At 40.7% G+C, this 26,463-nt stretch overlaps 2 protein-coding genes across 12 annotated transcripts in view; both read left to right on the top strand.

Moving 5' to 3' along the window:
* Nucleotides 1–6,163, top strand: part of EIF4G3 (eukaryotic translation initiation factor 4 gamma 3) — a 361,657-nt gene extending 355,494 nt beyond the window's left edge. For all 3 annotated transcript variants that reach the window (XM_040645901.1, XM_040645903.1, XM_040645902.1), the window contains 3 exons: nucleotides 1,215–1,296; nucleotides 3,024–3,170; nucleotides 5,108–6,163. In XM_040645901.1, coding sequence (XP_040501835.1) covers nucleotides 1,215–1,296; nucleotides 3,024–3,170; nucleotides 5,108–5,289 — 411 coding nt within the window. In that variant the 3' untranslated portion in view covers nucleotides 5,290–6,163. The remainder of the gene's footprint in view (nucleotides 1–1,214; nucleotides 1,297–3,023; nucleotides 3,171–5,107) is intronic.
* Nucleotides 6,164–19,488: 13,325 nt separating this feature from the next.
* Nucleotides 19,489–26,463, top strand: part of HP1BP3 (heterochromatin protein 1 binding protein 3) — a 34,524-nt gene continuing 27,549 nt past the window's right edge. For 2 of the 9 annotated variants that reach the window (XM_040645893.1, XM_040645900.1), the window contains exons 1-3: nucleotides 19,489–19,629; nucleotides 24,951–25,146; nucleotides 25,591–25,690. In XM_040645893.1, coding sequence (XP_040501827.1) covers nucleotides 25,051–25,146; nucleotides 25,591–25,690 — 196 coding nt within the window. In that variant the 5' untranslated portion in view covers nucleotides 19,489–19,629; nucleotides 24,951–25,050. Of the gene's footprint in view, nucleotides 19,630–20,079; nucleotides 20,203–20,377; nucleotides 20,800–24,950; nucleotides 25,147–25,590; nucleotides 25,691–26,463 lie in introns of those variants that run through there. The other 7 variants (XM_040645894.1, XM_040645895.1, XM_040645896.1 and 4 more) reach the window with 7 other exon arrangements.

The following is a 26,463-nucleotide window of genomic DNA, read 5'->3' as shown; positions in this document are numbered from 1 at the left end:
GTGCTGCTGGTATCCTACAGAGCTGGCCATCTGATTTGTTAACCCCTCTTAACTCTGCTCTCCCCAAGTGATGTTTGAGGTTAGGTATTTAACAGAGAGCTGCTAGTTAATCTGTGTCAGTTTTAAAAGTCATAAGCATTTAACTCATCTCCAAATATCTTTGAAATTCTAAGCTTTCTGACACAGAGGTTTACAATGACATCCTAAGTTTTTTTCCTGGCCAATCATTTTAAGGCTGACCCAGTGGAAAATACTATGCTGTGCTATTAAAAGAAGCCGAGACAAGCATTAATTCTGTTCACAGGCATAAGGAACATAAACTTTGAAAAGTGTTTGAAATACCTGCCTTCAAAATGTGTCCTTTTGTTTGTGTTTTCCTTCTGCTTTTCATCTGGCAGCATTTTATAGCAAGATCTGTCTTTTTTAAGGAGATAAGATCTTAAGAGAAACTAAGAAACAAATTTGAGGCCCATTTTCTCTACTTAACATATCTCTAAATACATTGTTTCCGCTATCCTTAGAAAAGAGTAACATTTTTCTCACCACCATCTGAAACATTTGAGACAATGCTTGAGTTTAATCTCTAGTTCACATTAAAATTAAGATAAAAAAGCAATGTTAGCACATCTAAAAATGGTTGGTTGCACACCACTCAGAAAAGTAGTCACTGGGGGCGCCTGGGTGGCGCAGTCGTTGGGCGTCTGCCTTCGGCTCAGGGCGTGATCCTGGCATTGTGGGTTCGAGCCCCACATCGGGCTCCTCTGCTGGGAGCCTACTTCTTCCTCTCCCACTCCCCCTGCTTGTGTTCCCTCTCTCGCTGGCTGTCTCTGTCAAATAAATAAATAAAATCTTTAAGAAAAAAAAGAAAGAAAAAAAGAAAAGTAGTCTCTGAAACACTGTTTGAGATCATCTTAATATGAGTTATTTATTGAAGAAGAAAAATGTTTTTAGATGATTGTACTTCCATATGCACATAGTGCACAGCACTGTATAATTGAGCAAAATATAGGCAGCAAACTGAAAACTAAATGCTGCTACTTAGAATATTTTCAGACAGAACTGGTGGTAGCCCAAGCATTTTCCAATGAATCTCAAGATTAATGTTTACAAGAATGTCACCCCATCTGTCCCTAGTGCCAGATGAGGCCTGCTTTGAAATAATTTCTCTGATGTCCAAGGATACTTTTAACTGTTCCATTTACTTTTTATTTCAGGCTAATCTAGATGAAAGCCAGATGAGTTCACCTACATTCCTTAGAGCTTTAATGACAGCCGTTTGTAAAGCAGCTATTATAGGTAAGTAACATTTCTGAAGGCAGCTCTTAACATCTGAAATCCCCGTTATGTTAACTGCTGATGATATGGGTCTGAGTTTATATTGTCTTCAAAATTTGCCCTGTGAAACTCATTTTCTGTGCAAATGGGTGCCATTTCTGTCTGCAGTGCCTGGCCATCTCAAGCAGGGGGATGAACAGCTGCCGGGCCTATAGAAAGCCCAGATCTGAGCAGCTACTGCATGCCTCCGGGGGTTTCCTACTCTGTTGGATGTGGTTTCACCTTTACCTTTCACCTCCAGTATCCTCCCTCTACCATTCAAGATTTATAATGAATGGGTTGAATACTCTTAACCTAGTATCAATGAAGGACTCATCGTCTCAGCAGAAACGCCATTTTATATAAAAACATATATGAGGAGGGGTGCCTGGGTGGCACAGTCGTTAAGCGTCTGCCTTCAGCTCAGGGCGTGATCCCAGCGTTCTGGGATCGAGCCCCACATCAGGCTCCTCTGCTAGGAGCCTGCTTCTTCCTCTCCCACTCCCCCCTGCTTGTGTTCCCTCTCTCGCTGGCTGTCTCTGTCAAATAAATAAATAAAATCTTTAAAATATATATATATGAGGAAAGAAAACACCAGTTGTTTCTTTTGCTTTATGTTGACCTTAGATGATAAGACAATGTCACTGAATGTTAATCACATAGGTGGATAGGATTAGGGTTGGTAGAAACCCTAAGTGTTTAATCACAATTGTAGGGGTGGCTCAGTCAGTTAGTGTTGGACTCTTGATTTCAGTTCAGGTCATGATCTCAGGGTTGTGAGATTGAGCCCCTTGTTGGGCTCCTCGCTCAGCAGGGAGTCTGCCTGAGATTCTGTCTGTCCCTCTCCCTGTGCCCCTCCCCCCCACCCCGTGCTCGCACACGTGCTCTCTCTCTCAAAGTAAATATTTTTAAAAATAAAATCAGAGTTGGGAAGTATAAAAGCTGCTTTAAAAAACAAGATTGTGGGGGCGCCTGGGTAGCGCAGTCGTTAAAGCGTCTGCCTTCGGCTCAGGGCGTGATCCTGGCGATCCAGGATCGAGTCCCACATCAGGCTCTTCCGCTATGAGCCTGCTTCTTCCTCTCCCTCTCCCCCTGCTGTGTTCCCTCTCTCACTGGCTGTCTCTCTGTCACATAAATAAATAAAATCTTTAAAAAAAAAAAAAAAAAAAAAAAAAACACAAGATTGTGTTCCAATGCTAACTTACAGAGGAAATAAAACTTCATGCTTCTTGGCATTGAGGATGATTTGCTCAGCCTCTTTTTATTGTGCCTTTACCCCAAAAGGCCTAGATTGTATGTGTTGTTTGCCACTGTTAGAGTTAGTCCTCGCCCTCCTAGTAATAATAAAATGGTTCTATTTTACCCTTCTGAAAAGATTAGCATGAACTATCACTTTAATTTCCTTTTTAATGTTTCTTTTGTAGTTTGGAATGTCACAAAATCACTGTCCTTGTTTCATTATGATTAAAGATAAAGAATGGGGTTTTGAGGGAACCCAGCACTCAAAATACATCCCCTCTCCATGTATTTCTATTATTTCAGGAAGAATATCCCATTAATAATTTCAGAATATCTTAGATTTCAAAATCTTTTCCTTGGACCCCCTTGCTTCCACTTTCTTTGTAGTCACATCTTACCAACTCAGAAAATTAAAAAAGACTGTGTGTTAACTCCTTAAATGTAACGCTTAGTTCTTGTATCACCTGTAGCCGACTGTTCTACCTTCCGAGTGGACACTGCTGTTATCAAGCAGAGGGTGCCGATCTTACTCAAGTACCTAGACTCAGATACAGAGAAGGAACTGCAAGCACTTTATGCACTACAAGCGTCAATAGTAAAACTTGATCAACCTGCCAGTAAGTTACCTCTTACAATTAATGCAACCAGTGGGTGAGATTTATCCAAATCAGGACTTCAGAGATGCTTTGATGGGTTTTGAACAGTGCATAATAGAAAAATCACTACTAACAAAAGCTCAAATAACCAATAACTTTAATAAACCTGAATTTTTTATGTACTTTTGTGAGAAAGTGGTAATAAAACTGGTTTATATTAGAGATTTAATCCTCACTGTAGGGCAGGTCTTCCTAAGTGTTGGAAATGTATCTGTACCATGCAATATGGTACAATATATTCACTTGAGCTCTTGTGAATGTGGTTATTGTGATTCAGGAGCTTAATTTTAAATTTTATTTAATTTAAATGTAAATAGCCCCATGTGGTTAGTGGCTACCCTTTTAGATACTCCAGAGCATCTTGGTGATAGCATACATGCATTACAGTCTTTCCCCTTCTTTGACACAGGTCTTAGTAATGAAAGAGGATGATACTCTTCAGAATCCTCAGACACCCAACAAAGACATTAAGGTGTTTTAGACTAATTTTCACTTCAGGGTTATGATTAATTCTTTGCTAATGAGATGAATAAGGTAACCTGGACCACCCAAGTCTTAGTGATACTGGTAAATTAACTGAATTAAATCTTGAAAATTCAGTTGAAACTTGTGAAAGTGGATAGTTGTACAGGGCAATTTCAGAGATGACATTGAAGTAGCTCTTTGGTACTTGCTTAGGTTGTATCTGTTGCTGGGCTTTCCTTTGCTAGTGCTGATGAATCCCTCTGGGGATAAAGGAAAAGATCGAAACAAATAATCCTCAGGCTGTAACTGAGGAGACTCAAAGTCTGAATCAGAGAATTAACTGACTTTGATTTCTCTTTCTCAGGACCTTTGGAGGGTCATTTAACATTATGACTTCCTTTTTCTGTTCTTATAGGATAAGGACTCATTCACTTTTTAAGAGATGAAATTGACGCTATATGCTCAGCCAGTCAAATTAAAGTATCTCCCATAATTATCAGCTTTAATAATCCCTGGAGAGATGTTTAATTCTAGATTTACCATCAGTAGAATCTTGGCCACTTGTTTCCATATCCCTGTAGACCAACCAACGTTTAGAGAATGAAAAGTGATTTCAATATTAGCTTAACTAATAAAATTACAAAGATAAACCCAAAGAAAAATTTTAATATGACTCATTCTAAGCCTAATATTTATTATCAATTTTTGTTTATTCTATTCCTCCCTCCATTCATATGAATGGAGGCTGACTTTAAATGAACTTAAGAGCCCATAATGAAGGGATTAAAAATAAAGAATATATAACTTTACCAACTTTTTCTCTTTTTTGAACAGTAATATAAGTCAAGTTTCCACTGTGGGAGCAAAACAGAAAATTGAATTTGCCCAGATCATCTGGGCATTGAAAAGAACAGGCTATTGTTTCTCTGGATAAAATCCAGATGAGATAGTTTTTATCCATATTTTCCAAATAAAGTATTACTCTTTCCAGTTTGAAAGCAACATTAGAAGGGGGGAAAGTACCTTTTGCCATTTTCTTCCAAAATTTGTAAAAATTGTATATTTTTATTGTAAAACTTCAAACAATGGAGAATGTATATAGAAGAAAGTGAAAAAGTTATTCTTGTATTTAATTTTTATAGTGTGTAGTTTGAGAACTACATAATATCAAACATCTCAGCACTATCAGAAAAGAGTTCAAATTGAACAAAATAATAGCAATAAAAATAATTTAGATTGCTTAAATCTTTTTCCTGTCCTTTAGACAAGTCGTTTTGCTATTATACTATAAAGAGGGAATATGATGAATTGTTATGGATGTTCTCCTCTAGGGGAATTCACGTGCATTCACTCAGTCATTCCTTAGAGATACAGTCTCTCTGTCACAACTACAACACCTCCAGAACTGATGGTATATTTTTACTTCCTTGCAGATTTGCTACGGATGTTTTTTGATTGCCTATACGATGAGGAGGTGATCTCTGAGGATGCCTTCTACAAATGGGAAAGCAGCAAGGACCCTGCAGAGCAGAATGGGAAGGGTGTGGCTCTGAAATCTGTCACGGCGTTCTTCACGTGGCTGCGGGAAGCGGAAGAGGAGTCTGAGGATAACTAAAGCTTCAAATACACAAACGAAACAAAAGAAACAATTTAAGTATTTTTTTAAAAAGTTTCACGTCTTCGCCAATCACAGTGCAGCAAGGCCAATTCTCGCAGAAATCCCCACGTGTGCACGAGTGGGAGAGGGGAAAGAGAAAAAAGGTGATCATGGAGGAAAAAGGTACTGGAAAAAAAGTAAACTTCAAACCTGAGGGCGGGAGCACTAAAACCAAAATACATGTATTATTTATAGAAAATATTTTCTGTTTTAATCTTTTCTTTTTAAACAAGGACTCATACTTTAAAAAAACACATCTGTTTAGCAAAAAAAAAAAAAAAAAGTTGAGAACTTTTAATTTATTTTAAGGACTGCAAATGCCAGTGTAATTTTTTAATTTGCAGTTTCTGTAAACAACTTGTATAATAGAAAAGCAGAGAAATAAATTTCCCTCCCCTTCAGATGCACCTCACGTTTGTTTTAAAGCATAGTAGTTAGTCCAGATTTAAGAAGGTTTGGGGTGAACAAGGTAAGAAAGATTTTTTTTTTTTTTTGGCATCAAATCTTTCTGCCTGCCTCTCAGCTTGCTTCAGAAAATTAAAAAAAAAAAATCACAATAGTAATCAAAACATACATAACCTTGGAACAGAAGGAAATGCTGTGGACCAGAGAACTCCAAGAATTGTTTAAAAAATTAAAAAAAAAAAAAGTGCTACCCTGCGAAAAGTACTCTTAATACTTTTGAAATCTTTAGAGCAACTTTAAGGCTTGTAAATACATAGAACAAATATTTAAAAAAAAAAACAAAAAGAAATTGACTCAATACTATTTCTTTTCACTTTCAAAATATAAAGAACAAAATAAAGACAAACATTGCAAGTTTAAAAGAAAAGTAAAATGACTTCTCCTTTTGACAGCTGCTGCATGTGCGCCCATCTCTGGGAGGTGCTGTCTGGCTATTCGTTGTCTAATCCAAATCACTCCTGAGGGTGTGTGTGTGTGTGTGTGTGTGTGCGCGTGTGTGTGCACGTGCGTGTGTGTGTGTTTACAGTCGGAAAAGGCAAGCTACTTTGTGGGTAAGGAGGGAACTTGTATTTGGGTGGGAGAGCCTCTCGGGAAGTCCAGAGGAAGCTTCTTTCCAACTTCAGCTAGAAATGCATTCAGGATGGGAGCAAACCTAAGGGCAAGTTTTTAAATAACTTAGTGTTCCACTGTGTGTAGTAGGACTAGGGAAACTCATTCACTTTGAAACTACCACTAATTTTAAATCATCAATTACCTCTGATGCTTAAGAAACCCAAAGATGTCTTCTAAAGAATGAAAGAAACCAAAGCTAAGTTTTGCTTTTTAAAAGTGGGTATGGGATTTAAAACCAAACCGATACCATGTGTGAAAATCACATTGTTCCCAGCTTCAACTTCACTCAAGCCAGTCTGGTGAGTATACAACCAACTGTGTTTTAAGCCTGTTTCTCCTACAGATACTGGAACACTGTGCTTTTTTTGTTTTTTCTTCTTTTATGAGGTTGCAGTCTCTACAGATGGTTTTCCATTTCAGTTGTTCGTAGGGCATCCCCCTACAAAATGTATTTATGAAGAAAGCCAGGGCTGCTCCCAAATAAACAGTCTTTGTATTTTGTATCTGGATAACCAAAGAGTTCTTCTGGCTTCCATCTCTGAAGAAATATCCACATTAAGAGACTTGGCAAGACTTGTGAAGCAAAGAACAAAATTTTCCATAGCAATAAAACGTTTTTCTTCAGAGTGTAGTTGAACACAAAACAGGATCCTGTTACGTGAGCCCACAGAGCCCATTCCACAGTGGTGGAAAGCTGTTCTCGAAGAACCAAGTCCTGGAAGTCTTGTGACAGACATGTGACAGCATCTGTCATAAAAAATGGGGCCTGAAAAGCTGTTTTGGAGTCTGGCTGTGGGCTGTGCCTGGAATCTCTCAGTTGGAAGAAGTAACATGATTCTATGATACACTGAGTTTTAATAGCTGCCAGAAGCTAAGAGAATTCTGATCCAGGAATCTCCTGAGTGATGGAGGTTTTTAGGTGTTGGTGGCACTCACCGGGTGTAGGGGGTAGTTTGGGGAAAGCAGGGTGGTGGCTGCCTCTTGGAAGTCAGTGGCTACTGTTTGCAGGGCTCTGGCCTTCCGGTAGTAGTGAGGGCCTGTTCATCAGTATTTTCGACGTGGACAGGTGTCAGGCAAGAATGGAGGAAAGAGAATATGATTTTTGAAAAAAAATTCAAGAGTTGAAAATGCTTCTGTACAGTAACAACTAATGTTTGAAATCTCACCTAAAACATGAAGTGTGATGAAGACTGAAGAGACTACAGACTAATATTTGGGTATTTTACTGCTTTACACAAGGAATTTTACTTATGGGGAGAAGTGTTGTTAGCTAATGGCAAAATATGAGCAAAGTGGGATAATTGATCCCTGCTAATATCAACTGTACTGCAAAGCACCATCATGCTTCTGACCCTCTTTACAGTGTTCTTACTGGAAAGCAGGGTTTGGTGGAATTTGGTTTAGAGTAATAGGTGACATGGCCAGCAATGACATGCCCCCTACTCCTTCAGGCTTTCACAAAAGCTCTTTCACCGGTTTTCACTTTGGTAACAGGTTCATTAATTTAAGTTTAGTTCATTAATTCAGGTGTTTCATGGCTGTATTCAAACGAGTTAACATAGCTCTTCGGTAAGTTAAATGAGAATTTTTCTTCTTCTAGCAAAAGAACATGATGCCAGTTTTCAAAATAAACTCATTTTAGATTCTTGCACAGATGAACAAGCCAGTTCACAGCTGCATCATAAACTTGATTCATTCAACAAATATTTACTGAGCATCTACTGTGTACTATGTGCAGGGAATATAACTCTGAATAACAAATAGTCTCTGCTCTCATGGAGCTCATATTCTTCATGAAAAGAAAAAAAAAAGCTAGAGGTTTACACATGCTTCATCAACATCCTATCCCACTAAGAAATGTCTGCCCCTCATTACCGTGACAGATCTTTGGTTGGTTTTTGTCTTATTTTCATATTTCAAAATGCATTCTAGATGAGTTACAAGAATTATATCCGAAGACCATTTTCTGTGTTGTAGAACCACTCTCCAAACAAGTTACGGTTCGGGGGGGGTCGACGTATTTTTGTTTCAAATGGCTCCATTCAAGTCAAATGGATTCTAAGGTAGAAAAAATAGTCTTAGGCTAACGGATCTAATTCTGTGTTTTCATTACTCAAGTTTTGTTCTTTACAAAAAAAAATGTGTAGGGATTCAGATGTTCCATTTTGACCATGCCATTAGCACTTATGAACTCCTATGTTGCCCATTTTGTGGAGAGGAACACTTTGTATTGCTTTCTTCCTTGTTTGTGTTGCTTTTTCTTGAGACAATTCATGTACTATAAAGTTCACCCTCTTAGAGTGTACAGTTCAGTGGATTTAGTATATTCACAGTTGTGCAACCATCACCGCTGTCTAATTTCAGAACATTATCATCCTGCTAGAAAGAAAACCCCATGCCCTTCAGCAGTCTGTCCTCATTCTCTACTCTCCTCAGCCTCGGGGAACCACTTAATCTACTTTTTGTTTCGATGGATTTGCTTATTCTGGACATTCCATGTAACTGAAATCCTGCATTCCATTGCTTTGTGTTTGGACTTATAATCCAACATTTAGCAAATGTTCAAACCTCACAGGTGTTGGCAATGTCAAGGACCTGACTGCAGGGGTTAGACCCAGATTTTTCCCTGCCTCTTTTTGTTCTCTGTCACTTATTTTCATATAATTGGCAGTATATTTACAACCATCAGCTAATTCTGAGTAAATTCCTGAGACTTTCCTTTTGTCATCCTGTGGACTTGATGTATATGACCTCAGATGGCTGACATCCTAGCACTGGCAACTGGGGTCTGGTCTTTTTAACTTCTCATTTATTGCTACTTGAGTAGTTTTCCTTAGGATTGAAATTCCTATGTGAATTAAAGCCTACTACAGTGTACTCTATAAAAGTTAAGATGTAGCTTCACTTGGAGTCTGAGGTTTTATGTGTCCTCTTCATTTAGGCACATTTGCCTCAAATACTGTGTGACTTTTTATCGAACAGCTTAAAGCTGCTTGTCATGAGAGTAAAATTGCTCAGTAAGGAATAAAAATGCCTTGAGACAAAACCTTTACCACCAGTTTATCCCAGTTCATTAGTCTTAACAGAAGATCGCCTTCAGTCAACTGTAAGCTTGAGCTATAGGTCTCCATATCGTCCAGTAGTTTAAAGAGAGAGACACCATGTGCTCACCAGCTTCAAATATGAATTGTATTCCTAGGAGGGGAAAAAATGATAACCTGTTAGTGTTGGGACTACAAAAAAAAGAAGAAGAAAGACATGGTTTTATATTAACAAATCACAAAATGATTTACATATCAAAGAAATAAGCTACAGAGAATCATATGCCAAATTTTTTAAAGAAATATTTTGAAATAATTTTAGACACAGAAAAGTTTCAAATGTATACAGAGTTCCATATACCCCTCATTCAGTTACCACTATTATTATCATTACCTTACAAGATTTGTCAAAACTAAGAAACCAGCATGCGTACATTGCTATTAACTAAACACCAGACTTTTTTTTTTAAGTCAGCTTTATGCCCAACATGGGGCTTGAATTCATGACCCTGAGATCAAGAGTCACATGTTCTACCAACTGAGCCAGCCAGGTGTCCCAAACTCCAGTCTTAGAGTTTTCCTAATGTCCTTTTCCTAGTCCATGGTGCAGTTCAGGATACCACATTGCATTTAGTCATCATGTACCCTTCGTGTCTTCTGGCCTTTGACAGTTTTTTAATCTGCTTTTTTGTCATGACCTTAACAGTTCTTGAGAAGTTCTAGTGAAGTATTTTATAGAATGTCCTTCAATTTGGTTTTGTCTAGTGTTTTTTCTCATGACTAAACTGGAGTTACGGGCTTGGGGTCAAAATACCATATAAGTGAAGTGCCCTTACCATATCAGGGGGTACATAATACCCATGATATCATTGGTGATGTCTAACTTTGACTGCATGGTTGAGGTGGTGGTTAGGGTCTCCACTGTAAAGTTACTTTCCTTATTTCCCTTTCTTATTCTAGTCTATTTGGAAGATAGTCACTGAGTCCAACCCACATGGGAGGAGGGAGGAGAGAATTAAGCTCCACTTCTTTCCTTGAGTGAGGAGTATCTAAAATTATTTGGAATCCTCATGCAAGGAAGATTTGTCTCCTCTATCATTTCTTTATTCGGTTGTGTGTGTGTGTAAATAAATAAATCACTACAGATCATGTATGTTTATTTTATACTTTGCGTTGTAACCCAATAGAACATGATTTCGTTGCCCAGATTACCAGCTTTGGCCTTGGGAGCTCTTTCAAGTTAGTTCACGTATCCCTTTTACATTCCCTCAGACTTCTGATTTTAGAGCACTTGTGACATTATAAGATACTACAGGCATATCTTGTATTTTCCTTGCCCTAACCTTAGGATCAGCCATTTCTTCAAGGAGCCTTGCTTTCCTTTAGAAAAATATTATTTAGACACCAAGATCTGGCCACTGGGTGAGCTCATTACTACTGGGGTGTGTCTGCATCTAGGTCTGCCAGCATTTTAAATTCCATTTTTTACTGAAGATAAGATCTTGCCAGGTGAGTAAGCCACTTTCACAGTAACACTATGACTTTTAGAAAATATTGCTTAATTTTTTATATAACTCTGGTTTCCAAAAGACTCAACTGTGTAGATATTCCAATCATTCTTTTCCTCATTCTATGTAACAAGAAAAAAGATTGGAATTATCCCTTTATTTTCTTTCCCAATTAGCTACCTAGCAATATTCAGTTTACCAAGGGACCATAACAATGCAGTATTAAAATGTCACCTGGGTGACTAGTTAAATAATAATGGAAATTGTTAGATAACCAGAAGTTAACTGACAATTTAACTACTGCATATCAAAACTTGTATGATGCCGCAGCTAAAATAGCTTGGTGGGGGTTTTTGTTGTTGTTGTTGTTTTAAGAATTTATTTGAGGGGCGCCTGGGTGGTTCAGTTAGTAAGGTGACTGCCTTCGGCTCAGGTCATGATCCTGGAGTCCCAGGATCGAGTCCCTCATCTGGCTCCCTGCTCAGCAGGGAGAAGCTCTGCTTCTCCCTCTGACCCTCACATGCTCTCTCCCTCTCTTATTCTCTCTCTCAAATAAATAAAATCTTAAAAAAATAAAGCCCTAAAAAATATTTTATTAGAGAGAGACCATGGGTGGAGTTGGGGGGGGGGAGAATGAGAATCTCAAGCAGACTCCACACTCAGCAGGGAGCTGGATCTCAGGACCCTGAGATCTTGACCTGAGCCGAAATTAAGAGTCGGATGCTTGATTGACCCAGACACCCCTAAAATAGGATTTTGAAGTAAGTGTAAATCTTAAATGCATTTATTAGGAGACATAAAAGTGTTAAATTGGGCCATCAGAAGAACCACCTGGGGAAAAGAAATGTTACCAGGTGGATATCAGGAGTTTCTACAGGAAGAAGTATGCTGTAGTGGCAAAGAGATCCTGACTGGGGTTGGGAGATCTGTGGTCTAATGCTGATGCTCTTTCCTGGTCACTTCACCATTCACTCATGGGCTTCCCTGTCCTCCCTAGAACGGGTTCACTCACACCAATCGTATGAGCACATCCAAAATAACTGCTGACCAAGCTTAACAAAGTCTTGATGATAACAGGATATTAAACTTCCCAAAGAAGTTAAGAATATCAAGGTTCTCTAAACAAATCACCATCTAGCAGGTGAATTGTACTACCACTGATTTCCTTTCTGACTCTTCTGACTTGATAAATATAGATCTTCTGGCCTGAGGTCCTAGGAAACGATCTTTGCCCAAGCTCAAATAGCTGTCCTGCCTTAACTGCTTCCTAGAACATAGAATAATGGTGCTCATCATTGCTGCATGTTAGATTCACTTGAAAAGTTTTTAAAAATACAGGGGCACCTGGGTGGCTCAGTCCATTAAGCATCTGCCTTCAGCTCACTCAGGTCATGATCCCAGGGTCCTGGGACTGAGCCCTGCACTGGGCTCCCTGCTCTCGGGGAGCCTGCTTCTCCCTCTCCTCTCACTTGCATGTGTGTGCATGCGCTCTCTCTCTCTTAAATAAAATCTTTTTTTTTTAAGTTTTTAAAAATACGAATCCTGGGACACCACCCCACACCAGTTATTTCAGAATCTCTAATGATAAGACCTGGGCATCATTTTTTAAGTTCCCTAGGTGATCCTAATATGAGGCAGGATTGAGACCACTGCGGAATGGTTTACCTGGTTTGCCTAGCAGCTTAGACAATATATATTTTCAAATATTTTAAAGATATTTTTAACTGCAGGGTGTTAGGACACACAAATATAAATGGCACATTTTGAAAACAGTGCTAAGAGTGCATATAATGAGTACCCGCTGTAAACAAGGATTCAGAAATGCTTCCTGCAAGAAGAGAATTTTAAACAGAAAAATAGTTAAAGGGGTGGTCAAGTAGAAGGGATCATGAGTGCAAAGGCTCTGTAGTAGGGGGATGCATGGGATATTTGAGAAATGAAGAAAGAGTGGCACAGTATGGTGAGAGTTCACTTTCAGATGCAAAAATGGAATTTAAAACATGCACATCACGAATTAATCCAGACAAATCCCTTCTGGACAAATGGGTGAAAAGAACTTTCTGAAACTTGCCTTACACTCTTAATTTAGTAGAATTCAATAGAGACCAACCTTGGTCGTTTTTGCTTTTTTTTTTTTTTTTTTTTAATAAGTTCTCAGCAAAAGGAATGGCAGTACTTTCCAGTCCCCAAATTGAGCCACACAGTGGACTGGAATAACTTAAGGCTCTTTGGAGTGAGCAGTTACCTTTGTATCTAAGATGAGAGTCATGCAAAGTGTGGGCCATAGACCAGCAGCATCAGTATCACTTGTGAGCTCATTAGAAATGCAGATTTAGGGGCACTTGGCTGGCTCAGTCAGAGGAGCATGTGATTCTTGATCTCAGGGTTATGAGTTAAAGCTCTACATTGGGTGTTGAGATTGCTTAAATAAAAAAAGAAATGCAGATTCATGGATCCCACCCTACTAAACCAAAACTGAATGAGTGGAAGGAGCCCAAGAAACTTAAACTCTTCAGCTGATTCTTAGGAACCCTGAAGTTTGAGAACCACAGCCTTGAAGTACTGCACATCCCTGCCACGGTTTATAAAGCTCTTCACCAAAAGCTAACTAAAAACAAGCACTCATTCAGGCTTTTGTTTGCTCATCCAGAACACAAAAACAATAAGCCCTTCTTACATCACAGTATCAATGAGCCAATATATGTCAAAACACTTGGTGAGCTGTGGCTTGTTATGCATTCCAGGGTTTCCTCTATCTCACCAGCCCTATGACCTCTATGAGGTGGTACTGCTGCTTTTCCATAGGTAGGAAACTAAGTGTCACAGAAGTCAGGTACCTGGCAAGTGTCAGAGTTGAGATTTGCACTTGGTTTTCTAGGAGGCACTTATTTCCAAAAATATGCTTGCTCTCCACCAGAAGTCTTAATCCACACTGGGGAAAAAGTGTGGATATACTTTGAAGAATTGGAATTGGAAGAACAGGGGCTTTACTATAACTTTGCTTGAGTTGTTTAAACCTCGGTTTATTCATCTGTAAAATAAGGATAACTCCATCTACCTCATAGGGTTGTTGAGTATATTAACAAAAAGAGATCAGATCAGGCACTCAGCATTCTGCGTGGAATACCTAGGGCACACCCTACCTGTGTCCAGTGTTACTTTTCTACCACATTCTACAACCTCCGTTGTATTCAGTCACATACAATTAAACTATACTATGTTCAGAACCATAGGAGATCATGGTTTGCCTATCCACATTTCTTTAATACTCCCCGTACAGCTCAGATTTTTTCATTGTCTTGTTTTCCTTAGCATACGCTATGAAGTCTCAGGCTTATCCTTTGCTAACAAACCCGAGGGGTAGAAGTTTTTAGCTTCCTCCTTTCCTAGGATTTCATAAGTCATTGCAACAAGGACTAATGGTTAGTGGCCTCTACAAGTTACACATTGCCCTACCTAGAATGAAAGAAAAATTTGACTAGTTTTTGCTACAAAACCACAATAAACTCTTAAAAATGCTTATCTTGCAACATCCCACTCTGGCCTTGTTCCTGCTGTCGGAGATGCTGTCTACTTCGGATACAGAGACAACTATACCAAATAAGTTTGCCAGTTGATTAGACATGTATTCTAGGTTTTTTGTTTAAGTATCATAGACCCAACTAAGAATATAAAGCAGAACCACAAAAGTTATGTTAAATTTAAACATCATCATATAGGGTCTTTTTGGTCAAAATGTATTATCTGTTGGAAAGAGACAGGGGCATTACTGATAAATCAGTTTTAAAACTTGAACTAATAATCTTGAGTCTTGATATGTATGGTTCTCAAGATTATGCCACTCTGTCTGAACTTTGGGTTGAAACTTCTACAGCCCTGCTGCAAGTGTTTTAAGAATACTCAAAGCCAGGGGTGCCTGGGTGCCTCAGTCGGTTAAGTGTCTGACTCTTCGTTTTGGCTCAGGTCATGGTCTTAGGGTCGTGGGATCAAGCCCCGTTTCAGGCTCCATGCCCAGCATGGACTCTGCTTGTCTCTCTCCCCCTCTGCCTTTCTCTGTCTCTCTCTCTCTCAAATAAATAAAATCCTTAAAAAATAAATAATACTCAAAGCCAGTATTCTCTGGTTTTCCCTTTTTGAAAAGATTCCATTCCCTTATCACCATGCAGTTTCACTTTTTTTATAAAAGGAAAGGATCCTTTCCATCACCATCTTTTCAGAACTTTTTTTTAAACAAATGGACCCAATTTCATAATTCTGAAGCTTTTAAAATACTGTTTTGACTCACGTTTTCCTTTAAATTACTGGGTTTCAGGGGCGCCTGGGTGGCGCAGTTGGTTGGGTGTCTGAATCTTGGTTTCAGCTTAGGTCTTGATCTCAGGGTCGTGAGATCAAAATTTGTGTTGGATTCACACTCAGTGCAGAGTCTGCTTGGGTTTCTTTCTTCTCTGCCCCTCCCCCCAAAAAATAAATCTTAGAAAACATAAATTCCTGGCTTTTACTGAATAAAAAATCTTCCCATCTAAAGAAAGTTTCTCAAACTACCTCATAACCACAAAGGAGGGATGTCTTACGATAACAGTCCATTTTGCTGTGACTTCTCTGGTTTAAAAACAAAGTCCTGCCTCCCACTAACGGTCAACCTCCCCCTATTAGGTGAACCAGAATAGTTGGTTACCCTGGGTGTCACTGATCTGACCCATAGCAATCTCTGGCCACTACCACAGGTCTGGTTTGCCTTGCAGTCCTCTTACTCCAAATAAGTTAAAGCAACAAAGTAGGAGTGGAGGGAGAAGAGTAGTATGGTTGTCTTCAGATTATACAGTCAAAACAAAACTGGGTATGTTTTGCTTTTTAGTAAATCTGGCAAATAGAGTCTTTAGTCTGTTCAAGTGCAGTTGTCTTGCCTCTGGTGTTGGAAAGGGGAAAAGACAGTTCAACACATACGGTTTCCGCAACCTGACATGAAAACAAGCTTGAAAGTAAATCCTGTTTTCCTTAGAGATGGTAGGACTAAGTACCTTACTTACCCTGGTTCTAGATTCTATTCCCCACTGAAGGATACCTGTAATAACATACCCAAATGTTTTTGTTGCCTTGAGGACTGAACTGTAACTCCATCCAATATGTCAGATACTTCAAACTAAAGGACAACTGTTATTTAAAACCCTTATCCTCAAAATAATGGTAAACTCTTGACACTAACATTCTTCAGACCCCCTCAAGTACCTAGAAATGTTGACTCCAAAGGGCAAATGACATACAGGGCGGAGGTTGTCAAACTGAATGACTAAATTAATCATTGGCAACCAGCGTTAAAAAAAAAAAAATAGCTAGAATAGAACATGTGAGGGTGTTATTTTGTAAACCTATTTGGTTTTTTGTATAACTGGTTCGTGATCTTTTATCCAAAACTATTGGGACCAGATATCTTTCAGATCCAGAATAGTTTAGAAATAGTTTATAGTTTAGAAAATAGTTTATAGTTTAGAAAAAAGTTTCATAGTTCGATGACTGCTGGGCTGAATAAAATTATTGCCACCAGTAAGTAGGGGAAAGTGCAACATTGGTAGAGAAGGACCCAGGGTAATTGTTTATCTCTAAACCAGGGTAGTGGCCTCAGGTAACCAGAAACAATAAGAAAACCATGGCGGGGGAATTGGAGGAATAATGTCTTTTCATCTCCTTTTTTTTTTGCCCAATAGTGCAAATCGTTAATTCTCTTGCCATCTCTTTCCAAGCTGCAACCAAATTGAGAGTCACTGCCAGTCTTTCTGGCTGGAAACCAGAAATGTCAAGTGACTCCCAACCCTGCCAGGACCATACATTCTTAAGGGATCCAAGCCTTGTCCTAGCTGTTGGTTACTTCTGCATGAAATTGGAGTCCCTCAGCCTTGATTTGTGGGGATAATAAAGATCAGCCTTGCTAGGAACAGAAACCTCTCGCCACCAGGCAATAAAGAATTATTCCTCAAGTCTCTCCTTATTAACATGAGGTGGAATATGTGTAAAATAGGTAGACGAAACTCAATGTTCAGCCCCATGACTGCAATACATAGCTCTGCTCTGGAACACTTCTGGAATCTGCAATTGTTTCAACTTCCCCTGTCCTTATGCCCAAATCTCTAAAGCCACATGTTTTGCTTTTCTATGCAAAAGAAGACGTTTTAGCCTAACAGACTTAAGTATCCCTTAGCTTTAAATTTGGGGGACAGTGAAAAACTATTATTGCACTGACAACAGGCCATCTGCAAGTCTTGCTGTATGCTAAAAGTTTCAACAGGGAATTGGCTTCTGAAAAAGTGGGTGTTTGTTGAAAACTAGAGATGATGCAGTTGCATTGTGGGGAATTCTTAACACTTGCTTTTCTAGTTCACAATACCCTACATTTCCTCGTGTTTCTGGGATTTCAAGTCATTCCTGTATCCCAGGTGTTCCTGGGCAGAATTAAGTCATCACAGACAACAGCATGTTTACTACTTCTGTCTGCTAGAAGTTCCTCTTCTAATCAGACACCCAGAATTCTTACTCTTCTGATCCCTGACTGTGAAAGAGAAGGCTTTAGAGTATCAAGTTTAGAGGTGGAAAAACAATGAATTCTCAATGATCTGCGAGACTTGTATGTTAGCTCTCCTTGGCATTAGCACTTTAAAAGTGCTATAGAAGAGAGTGAAGCTTAAACCAAAGTAATGAATTTCTGAATGTGGGAACTTCAAGCGCTCTAATACCAGTTTAAGAGAGCTCTGTGAGCACAGGGGTCTTCCAAGGCTCTGACGGTAATCTCCCTACACTCCGTAAGAGCTCACCTGCTCCTAAACTTGCCAAGGTGTGTGCTCCTTCCAGCTCAAACCAAACAGCCGTAAAAGCTTAACTAATTAGTACAAAATTCATCGTGTAACTCTTTGACAAATACAACTGAATAATATTTTTACAGTATAGCTCAAAGAAAGCCAAGTGAGATAAGCTATAAGACCATACCCCCATGGAGTCTTAACTCAGATGGAGCTAAGTGTAAAAATCAAAACCAGCCAGGAGGTTACATTTAGCAGGCGTAAAATGCCTCAACCAATATATATGTACAGTAAAAAATTTAAAATCCCTTTGTAAGTAGAAAACTTAAAACTTTGGACTTCAGCAAGTGTAGCCTTAGTGCATGGTTTGCGTGTGCACCCTTGAGGAAGAATTTAAAGGTTTTCCCTTCTTGGGTATACATGTTGTAAACAATAGAATAAAGGGGTGTGTGTGTGTGTGTTAAGCAAAAGTCTGTGGAGGAGAAATCTAGTTTGCTCTTAACTAGGTCAGCTTCTTGCATAAGATGGGGCTAAAGACATTTTAGATGAAAAGAACAAAGGTAAGATGTTTTAAGTATATGAATACATAAAAATGAAATAGAGTCCGTAAACAGGGTTACAAAGGACAGAAAGGTTGATAAAGAACAAAGGAATTGAGCAGGACAAAGAAATGGCACAAAATGACTGAAACCCCTTATGAACAGGTTGAATATGACGACAGAGTGCCAGAGCATTGGTAATGCCATCAGTGAGTAGTTTTGGGTGGTGGTTGTTAAATTTTATACAGCTCATTTTGCAACTGATGGAGTGAGTGGATGGTTATGACTGGGAAAGCTGGTGAGATAGTTAAAATGCTAATTATACAGCCTAAGGACTGGGCTAGCAAGTACTTAAATGGTTTCATAATAAATCTTTAGAATGATTAGAACATGCATTTGAGTATTGGCCACATTGCTGCGAGCCTCGGGGTAATTCTAGTGTTTATCATTTCCCTATATTCATTACTGGCACTACCTATCCCACCATGAAACACCTACTAAACCTTGGCTTTGAAAAGTTATATTTTTCAACAGTATGTACATTGCCTAAGTCCGCTGATACCAAAGTAATATGACAATTCAAAAGTAATTCCCTCTTTCCTGGTGCCAGGGTTTACTTTTTGAGAACCCTTCTTGCGTATGCAGATTAGGAGGCCAAAGAAGAAGATCCTTTCATAGATTAGAAAAGCAACTTTTCCGGTTCTTTTCCTGAGTCACTTCTCTGCTCTGTACTGTCGGATACTTAGGAACGAATGTGAAGTACCGAATTTACCGCTATCTGGTTGTTCAATTCTTCCACGGTCATCAAAGAAAGGCAGTTTGTTCTTGTGCTGTGGCTAAATTGAGAAGCAGGAGATGCCAGCCCCTCTAAAGGCAGACGGTTCTCCAAAGCAGAGACCCGGTTAAGACCAGGGACCGAACTAGAGGGTAGCGAAAGGGAAGGGAGTGAAACGAGCGCTCCTCCGAGGAAAACGAAACTGCACCCAAGCTAACGGGCATCACCTGGCAATGCCCGGGGGAAGCGTGGGCGGATGCAGGGCCCCCTCCCGGACGTCCTCCCGTCCCGGAGCGCCCTCTCGCGTCCTCGCACACCCGGCCGGGGAGGCAAGTCGCGCGCGTTCCCTCGGCTCCCGCGGGCTGGGGGCGCGGGCGCGCGCGGGGGCGGGGCCGGTGCGGGAGTGCGGGTGCGCGCGCGCGCGCGCGCGGGGCCGCGGGCAGGGGGGCGGGGCGGCAGAGCTCGGCGGCTGGGCCTGGAGGACAGCGGCGGCGGAGACGACAAGCGGCAGCGGGAGCGGCGCCGAGAGGCCGTACAGAACGCGGGCGCCAGGAAGGGGGGAGCGCAGAGGTAACGCAGGACGAACAGGCGGGCGGGGAGTGGGCGCGGGCTCGCTGGACCCCGAAGGCCAGTGGCCGAGGCCGCTGGCCCGGGGCGCCGACGCCGCTCCCAGAGTGGAGGGGGCGGGGCGCTTGGGTCCCCGGAGGTGGTGCCTTTTGTCTTCCTCTCCCTGCCGCTCCGCCCTCCCTCCCCTCTCCCCTGCGACCTAGCCCCCTGCCCCTCTCGTTGACGCCTCCTCCGGGGCCCTCTGGCGCGCGCGCTCCCGCCCTTGTTTTGTTTGGACTTTGGGGGAGGTGGGGGTGGCCTTTCCCTGGTCCAGGGCCCTGCGTCTCAGCGCGCCTGCTCCAGCGTCCTCCCGCTGCGCTCCGATTGGCTGAGGTCTTGCGCATGCTCCCGAGGTTGCGGCGGACCCCGCCGCCGCCCCCGCCCTCCCCTCCCCCTCCGCCTTCCCCTCCCCCTCCGCCCCACTCCCTCAGAGGTTTTCGGAGCGGGTTCGAAAGATGCCGGCGGCGGTGACTGGCTGCGGCGGGCCCGCCCCCCGGCTTCTCCGCCCCCGCCGCCGCCATTACGGAGCTCCCAGTGGTGAGTGCGGGGAGCGCTAGTGCTCGCGATCCGCCGCTTCTTGTGTCGCGCGGGCGACCGCTGCCGGAGTCGTGGCGTCGGCCTCGGCCTCGTGCATCCCCGAACGCGAGACCCGCGCCCCGAGCCGCCGGCCGCGCGGAGCCCGCGCCGCAGCTCCTCGGTGTCCGCCGCCGCTGAGCCCTCTCGTCATCTGCCGCGCTGTCTTCCTCTTGGCCCCGCGCTCCCCCGCCTCTGCTCGCGCCCCGCACCGACCGCTCCCTGCCTCTTTGTCTCGGCTGCTATGTTCCCCCTGTCTCTCAGCGGTCTGGGCTGGCGTGTCCGAGCTGCTGCTGCTGCTCCTGCGATGCGGGCTTGAGCTTTCGTTTTCCCGTCTGGCAGGCCCAGAGCTTGTTACTCACCGCACCTGAGAAGGTGTGGTTTTAATTTAAAAAGTCGAACTCGTGAATATGAGCGTTTGTCAAGAGGTGGAGGCAGGAGTGCTGAAGTGAGAGCCTCAGATCTGAGATTTGATACCGAATTGGCCACTGTCTGTGACCGAGAACGGGTCACTTAACGTTTTGGGGGGAGTATTCTCTCCTGCACGGAGGACTGGACAAGGTGAACTTGATTGCCCCTTCAGTGTACAAATTCTAAATTCTCTTTGTTGTTTATTATGCTTCCTGACTTTTCCTTACACTGAAAAGTGAGAATCCAGTTAGAGATACGTCTAGGAATTCGCCTGGGACTTGATGGGCAGCTCTCGTGTCTTAGAGTGAAATTAGACGTGACTGGTTTTATTTCTAAGATACTTTGATTTTGTTTTATCTGGCATGGGCATAAAACTTCTCCGAGCTCTTTTAAAGTTTTTATTGCTCTTCTGAAAAGGTCAGTTTAATATGTTTCAAAGTAGAAGTAACATTTTAAAGGGTTTTTTTGTTGTTGTTTTGTTTTTTGTTTTGTGTTTGGTTTAGCTGAGTTTTTAAACTGACTTGGACGATTTGGAGCGAAAAGTTGGAGCAAGTATCCTGAACTGTTCATAGATAGATGAAAATCGTGACTGTTTAGGCAGTTAGGTTGTCATTGTCTTTCAAGGGGGGCCATGTAGTGTCCATACATACCATCTGTGCCCAAGGTAGACTCTAAATTAGGTACATACTGATTTGTTCAAGTGTAAAAGTGGGAGGGGAAGTTGCCAGCAAATTACTGGCATGCTTTTTGTGACATTAGTATTAAGTCTGTATACAGTGGAAGACTTGAGGTTGCAAACAGTTTGATATATTCTGTGCATATAGCTAATGATTTTGTAATTTATAACCTATTGCACACATTTTATGGTAAAATATGAAATAATATTACGTTCCCTAAAATGCATATCTTCGAGCTCCTACTGATTTTTGCTTTCTCATAATGTAGAGAAAAATAAAAACTCTGAAATTCTAGACTTTATCACTTTTTTTATTGCTTGCATTAAATTAAAAACAATTTAGAATTTCCTTTTACAAAGCCAACTCTTTTTATAGTTAATCTAACATTTAAAAAAAAAAACCAGATTGGAGACCACAGGAAGACCACGTAAACCACAGGTAAACTCAGATTGGTCTTGGCCAAGAACCTAACTTTTTCATCTGTTCATCATCCTTTCATTTAACAAATATTTGTTGAGCACCTATTCTATGCCTTGTGTGTTCTTAGGCACCAAGTATGCAGCAGTGAACCAGCTAGATAAGAGCTCTGCTGGGGAATAAGCATGGTAGCCTAAAAGTGTGATTCAAAAGTGCAGCAGCAAAAAGTTAAATTAATAGGTACATGTTGATGATAAGACAGTGTGTTAACCATCCATATAGGTTTGTTAGCTCTGTAACAAGCATTCAACATATTAATTAACTCATTAGCCAACCTATTAAAAAGAAAGTATTACAGACTGAAGCTTTTAAGTTCCATGACCCTTACCAAGGAAATTCAGAGCTGAGGCAAACATTTTTATTTTAAAGTAAACCCTATGCCCAATGTGGGGTGGGAGCCCACGACCCTGAGATCAAGAGTTGCACTCTCTACGGGCTGAACCAGTCTGGTGCCTCTGAGGCAAACCTTTCTTAATATTTATCCCAAATAACTTTGAGTTTCATTTTTTAAGTGTTCTTCACATACACTAAATATAGTAATAAGTACTTAATTAGATGGCATTGTTCATTTAACTTTAATCCCCCAGATTTGTCCAACACATTATGTGTTGGACACGGTTATAGGTGATGTAGATACAGTGTGAATTAAAGGTCCTAGCCCTTGTAGTGCTTATAGTGCATTTGAGAGAGATACATAATAAACACATATTTTGAGTTTCAGTTGGTATTAAATGCTAAAGAAACCCAAAGAATGAGAAGGATGGGAGGCCTTTCTGAGGGGTGTGACATTGAGCAGAAACCTGATGGAAGTGTCTAGGAAAAGAGTGTTCTAGTTTAAGAGAACAGCAAGTGCAAACACCCTGAGTCAGGGATGAGCAGAGCACAGTGCCAGCGCCAAAAGAAGGTCTTTGTGTGTGGAGTCAAGAGAGTAGACTGACTGATGGGTAGAGTAGTAGGAGGGGAGATTAGTAAAATAGGGGAATGGTAATTGGGAGGTTTTAAGCAGGAGAGTGTCAGGATTGGTATTTTTGGTGGATGCAGCCAGGAAGATTGGCCAACCAACTTTTTTTTTTTTTTTTTTTTTTTTTTTTTTTAATTCTATCCTGGGCCTACTTCTTATCTGGCCTAATTTAAACTGTCATTCTTGTCCTTGAGTTAATGATGTCTATTGTCTTTATGGACCATGTCCTTATTGGCCTGACTTTAGTTTCATCACATTGGCGTGAATAGTAGCTTCCTTTGTGTGCCCCCTCCCCTTTTAACTCGTTTTAGTTTTGAGTAATTAGTGAATATATTAGACTGGAAAGGTTTTGATACTTTTTTCAGTATTGTGTTTACAGGGAAAATGTTTTTTTCAAGATATCCTATGAACAAAGACTCCTGAAGGTTTTGTTGACTTCACAGTAGCATTTTCAACGTAGCTAGTGTTATCATGGGTTAAGAAAGATGAATCATTAGCCATATCACTTTACCAAGAATAACCTGATTGTGGTGGTGTACTTCTCTATAGGGTTCACATGTGAAAACAGCAGATTTGCTTAGTGTTTTTTTTTAATTGTTCAAGAAAATATATTCCTGTGTAAGTGCTAGTTGCATTAATGAGAAGGTTTTTGTATTCAGATTATTCCAAGATAGACTTGTAGGTTTCAGAGGCCTAAATAGTGTTCTTAAGCCCAATGTGGCCCTCTTTTCACAGATCAAAAACAATTATTTTTATTTCTGTATTTTATAATTCTTTGAAGTGAATTGCTATATGAACACTCTAGTTTTTATAACAGTTGATAATTTTAAAAATATTCATGAATATTACTAATTTCTCTTGATAAGTTTTAGAGCATCATGAATTCTTTCAGTTGCCTTTGCTTGCAGCTGATTGACAGTTCCCAAGTCTGGCATTGCTCTTGGGGTTCCCATAAAAAGATTTTCCCTGTAGGGGCGCCTGGGTGGCACAGCAGTTAAGTGTCTGCCTTCGGCTCAGGGCGTGATCCCGGCGTTCTGGGATCGAGCCCCACATCAGGCTCCTCCGCTGGGAGCCTGCTTCTTCTTCTCCCACTCCCCCTACTTGTGTTCCCTCTCTCGCTGGCTGTCTGTCTGTCAAATAAATAAATAAAATCTTTAAAAAAAAAAAAAAAAGATTTTCCCTGTAAATGTGAAAGCATTCTCTGTGGGTTTTTTGGATTTATCCTAGTTGTTGTAGCTTGGGTCTATTTTCTGACAAATTGAAAGTTCTTGAATTCCTAAGCAGGGTCAGAGCTTAAAGTAGAGGTTGAATGACTAGTCTGCTGTTCTCCAGCTCTTTGTTAATGTTCATTAGCACAAAGGTCTAAACAAATGATCATTTTCTTATATTTTGGAGAGATTTTTATTATAAAATGTCATTGAGTCCCAGAAGAGGGTTTTTGTTGTTGTTGTTGTTGTTTTTGTTTTTTTGTTTTTTGAGGGTTTTTGTTTTTTTGTTTTTTGAGGGCAGAGAGTATTAATGATCAGGTAAATTTGAGTGACTACGTGGGTTTTATCTTTGAATGTTTAATTGTGTTCTTTCTTCTGTGCTAGTTTTTCCTACTTTAAAAATAACAAATAAGGTCTTGGAAGCATACTTCTGTTCTCCTAGGTGATGGTCTAAATTTGCTTCTCTAGGTCTGGAGGCTCTTAGAGTATCACATTCTTCAGCAGGATTTTTGCCCTTGGATTTCTTATCTAATGGAGATGAAGTCAAGGTTGCAGATAATTTTCCTGATCCGTTTGAGAACAGTTAACAACAAAAGCCTTCTCTCTTCAGTAATTGAGTAAACATTTGACTAAATTGTTCCTCAGTCTGCGTATTCTGTCCTTTCTAAATTCCTGATGGTAGCCAGAGGGGAATGGGGTTAGGTTCCTTAGGAGCTATCTTGTCCTCGTTGCCTTTGTTCATGTGGAAGGTGCAACAGCTGCTGTGGCTTGTGCGTGCGTTTGTCTTAGTGGCTGCTTTACGTAGTCTATATTTTGATGGTTGATTTTATCTTTCTGAATGATAACTGATCAAGTCATCTGTCACTTAACTATAAGTTTTATAGTTAATTTTCCCCCCTTTGGATGTGTATTAAATTTAGACATTTAGTTTAGTTTTGTTTCTGTTAATCTTCACACCAGGTCTTTTCTGTGCTTTAGGTTGACTCTTCACCACACTGAAACCATTAGGAAAAATCCTTGTGGTTAACAGCAGAGGCTTCAGAGTGTAACCTGTACTCGGGCCTAGAAATTATTTTAAATGGCGACTGATACGTCTCAAGGTGAACTCGTCCATCCTAAGGCACTCCCACTTATAGTAGGAGCTCAGCTGATCCACGCGGACAAGTTAGGTGAGGTAGGGGCTGACACATTCTTGAAGCTCACTCTTGGATCAGTCCCTGACTTCAGGCCCTGCTGGGTCCTTCTTGGTACATGTTCCTTTCCTTACTTTAGGGAGTTCTGGGTTGTGAATCTAAAAAAATCAAACATACAAAATTCTTTTCATCTTCCCTTTCCCCTCAAATTCCTGAGAAAACCTCCAACCTTCTAAGTTTATTCCGAATCAAGTATAATTACCTGTTTCCATTTGAAATTCTAGATAAAATAAAATATTTTGAGAAGTACTTCTTAAAAATTCTATTTATTACTTCAAAAAAACTTGTTGAAAGTAATTTGCATCAGATCCTGGAGTCGACTTGAAGAATTCTCCTACATCTTCTGACACCCAGTTAGGCCCCTTGAGAAAGAGAAAAGAGAATTTTCCGTATGCATGTGTGATTATGGCTGTCTCTTTTCTTAGAAGGTAGAAGATAGCACCATGCCGATTCGTCGAACTGTGAATTCTACGCGGGAAACTCCTCCCAAAAGCAAGCTTGCTGAAGGGGAGGAAGAAAAGCCAGGTAAAGTAAAGCAGTAGACAACTTAAAATGGCAAAAGTTTTTACTCCGGTTTGGAGTATCCCATAAATTCCTTTGAACTTAATGGTTCTTTTTTCAATGGCTATTTTGGGGGGGACATTGAAAGAGAGAAGTGGTACTTATGTATATGTCACTTCCAGACCAAAGTGAGCAAAGTAAGAATTTCATCTTGTCTCTAAAGAGTTTTAGAAGGCAAAAATCTCATGTTCTTGGAATTAAAAAAGAAAATAGTTGGCGAGAACAGGAACTGTCAAAGAGTAGCTTTTGGGCATACTGTCGTGGGGATGAAGGCTGTGGAAGAATGGGGGACTTGAGCCTTCAGGATGGACAGTGCGGGGTCACCCAGAAGTCATCATGAGGCTGTAAGGTAGCAAATGGGCGATCAGAGTATTGGTTTGTATTCGGTGTTGGTGGAGAAAAGATTGTCCAGACAGAGTTGGGAACATAGTGAATCAACAGAAACGCAGAACCATCAGCCTGGGTAATAGTGCTCCCTATGGCATCTCTAATCACCCCTTCTTCTTTTCTTGTTTTTCTTCTTGTGACTTTTTTCTTTCTTTCCTTATCCTTTTCCCCTTTCTCCCTTGCGTTTCATCTTTGGTTTGCCAGGGATGAGCACATAGTGCCGTCCCTGTTGTGGCTATTAGAACTAAATATTTGCTGACCAGCATAGATTAGGAATAAAAAATATGTGCACCCTGTTACCTTTATCCCTCCGTGCAGGAATATACTCTTTTTCCAGCTGAACCTGGGTT

The sequence above is a fragment of the Ursus maritimus genome, unplaced genomic scaffold, assembly GCF_017311325.1.
Source record: "Ursus maritimus isolate PB19 unplaced genomic scaffold, ASM1731132v1 scaffold_32, whole genome shotgun sequence".
NCBI lineage: Eukaryota > Metazoa > Chordata > Mammalia > Carnivora > Ursidae > Ursus > Ursus maritimus.
This window is presented reverse-complemented; position numbering and strand designations above follow the sequence as displayed.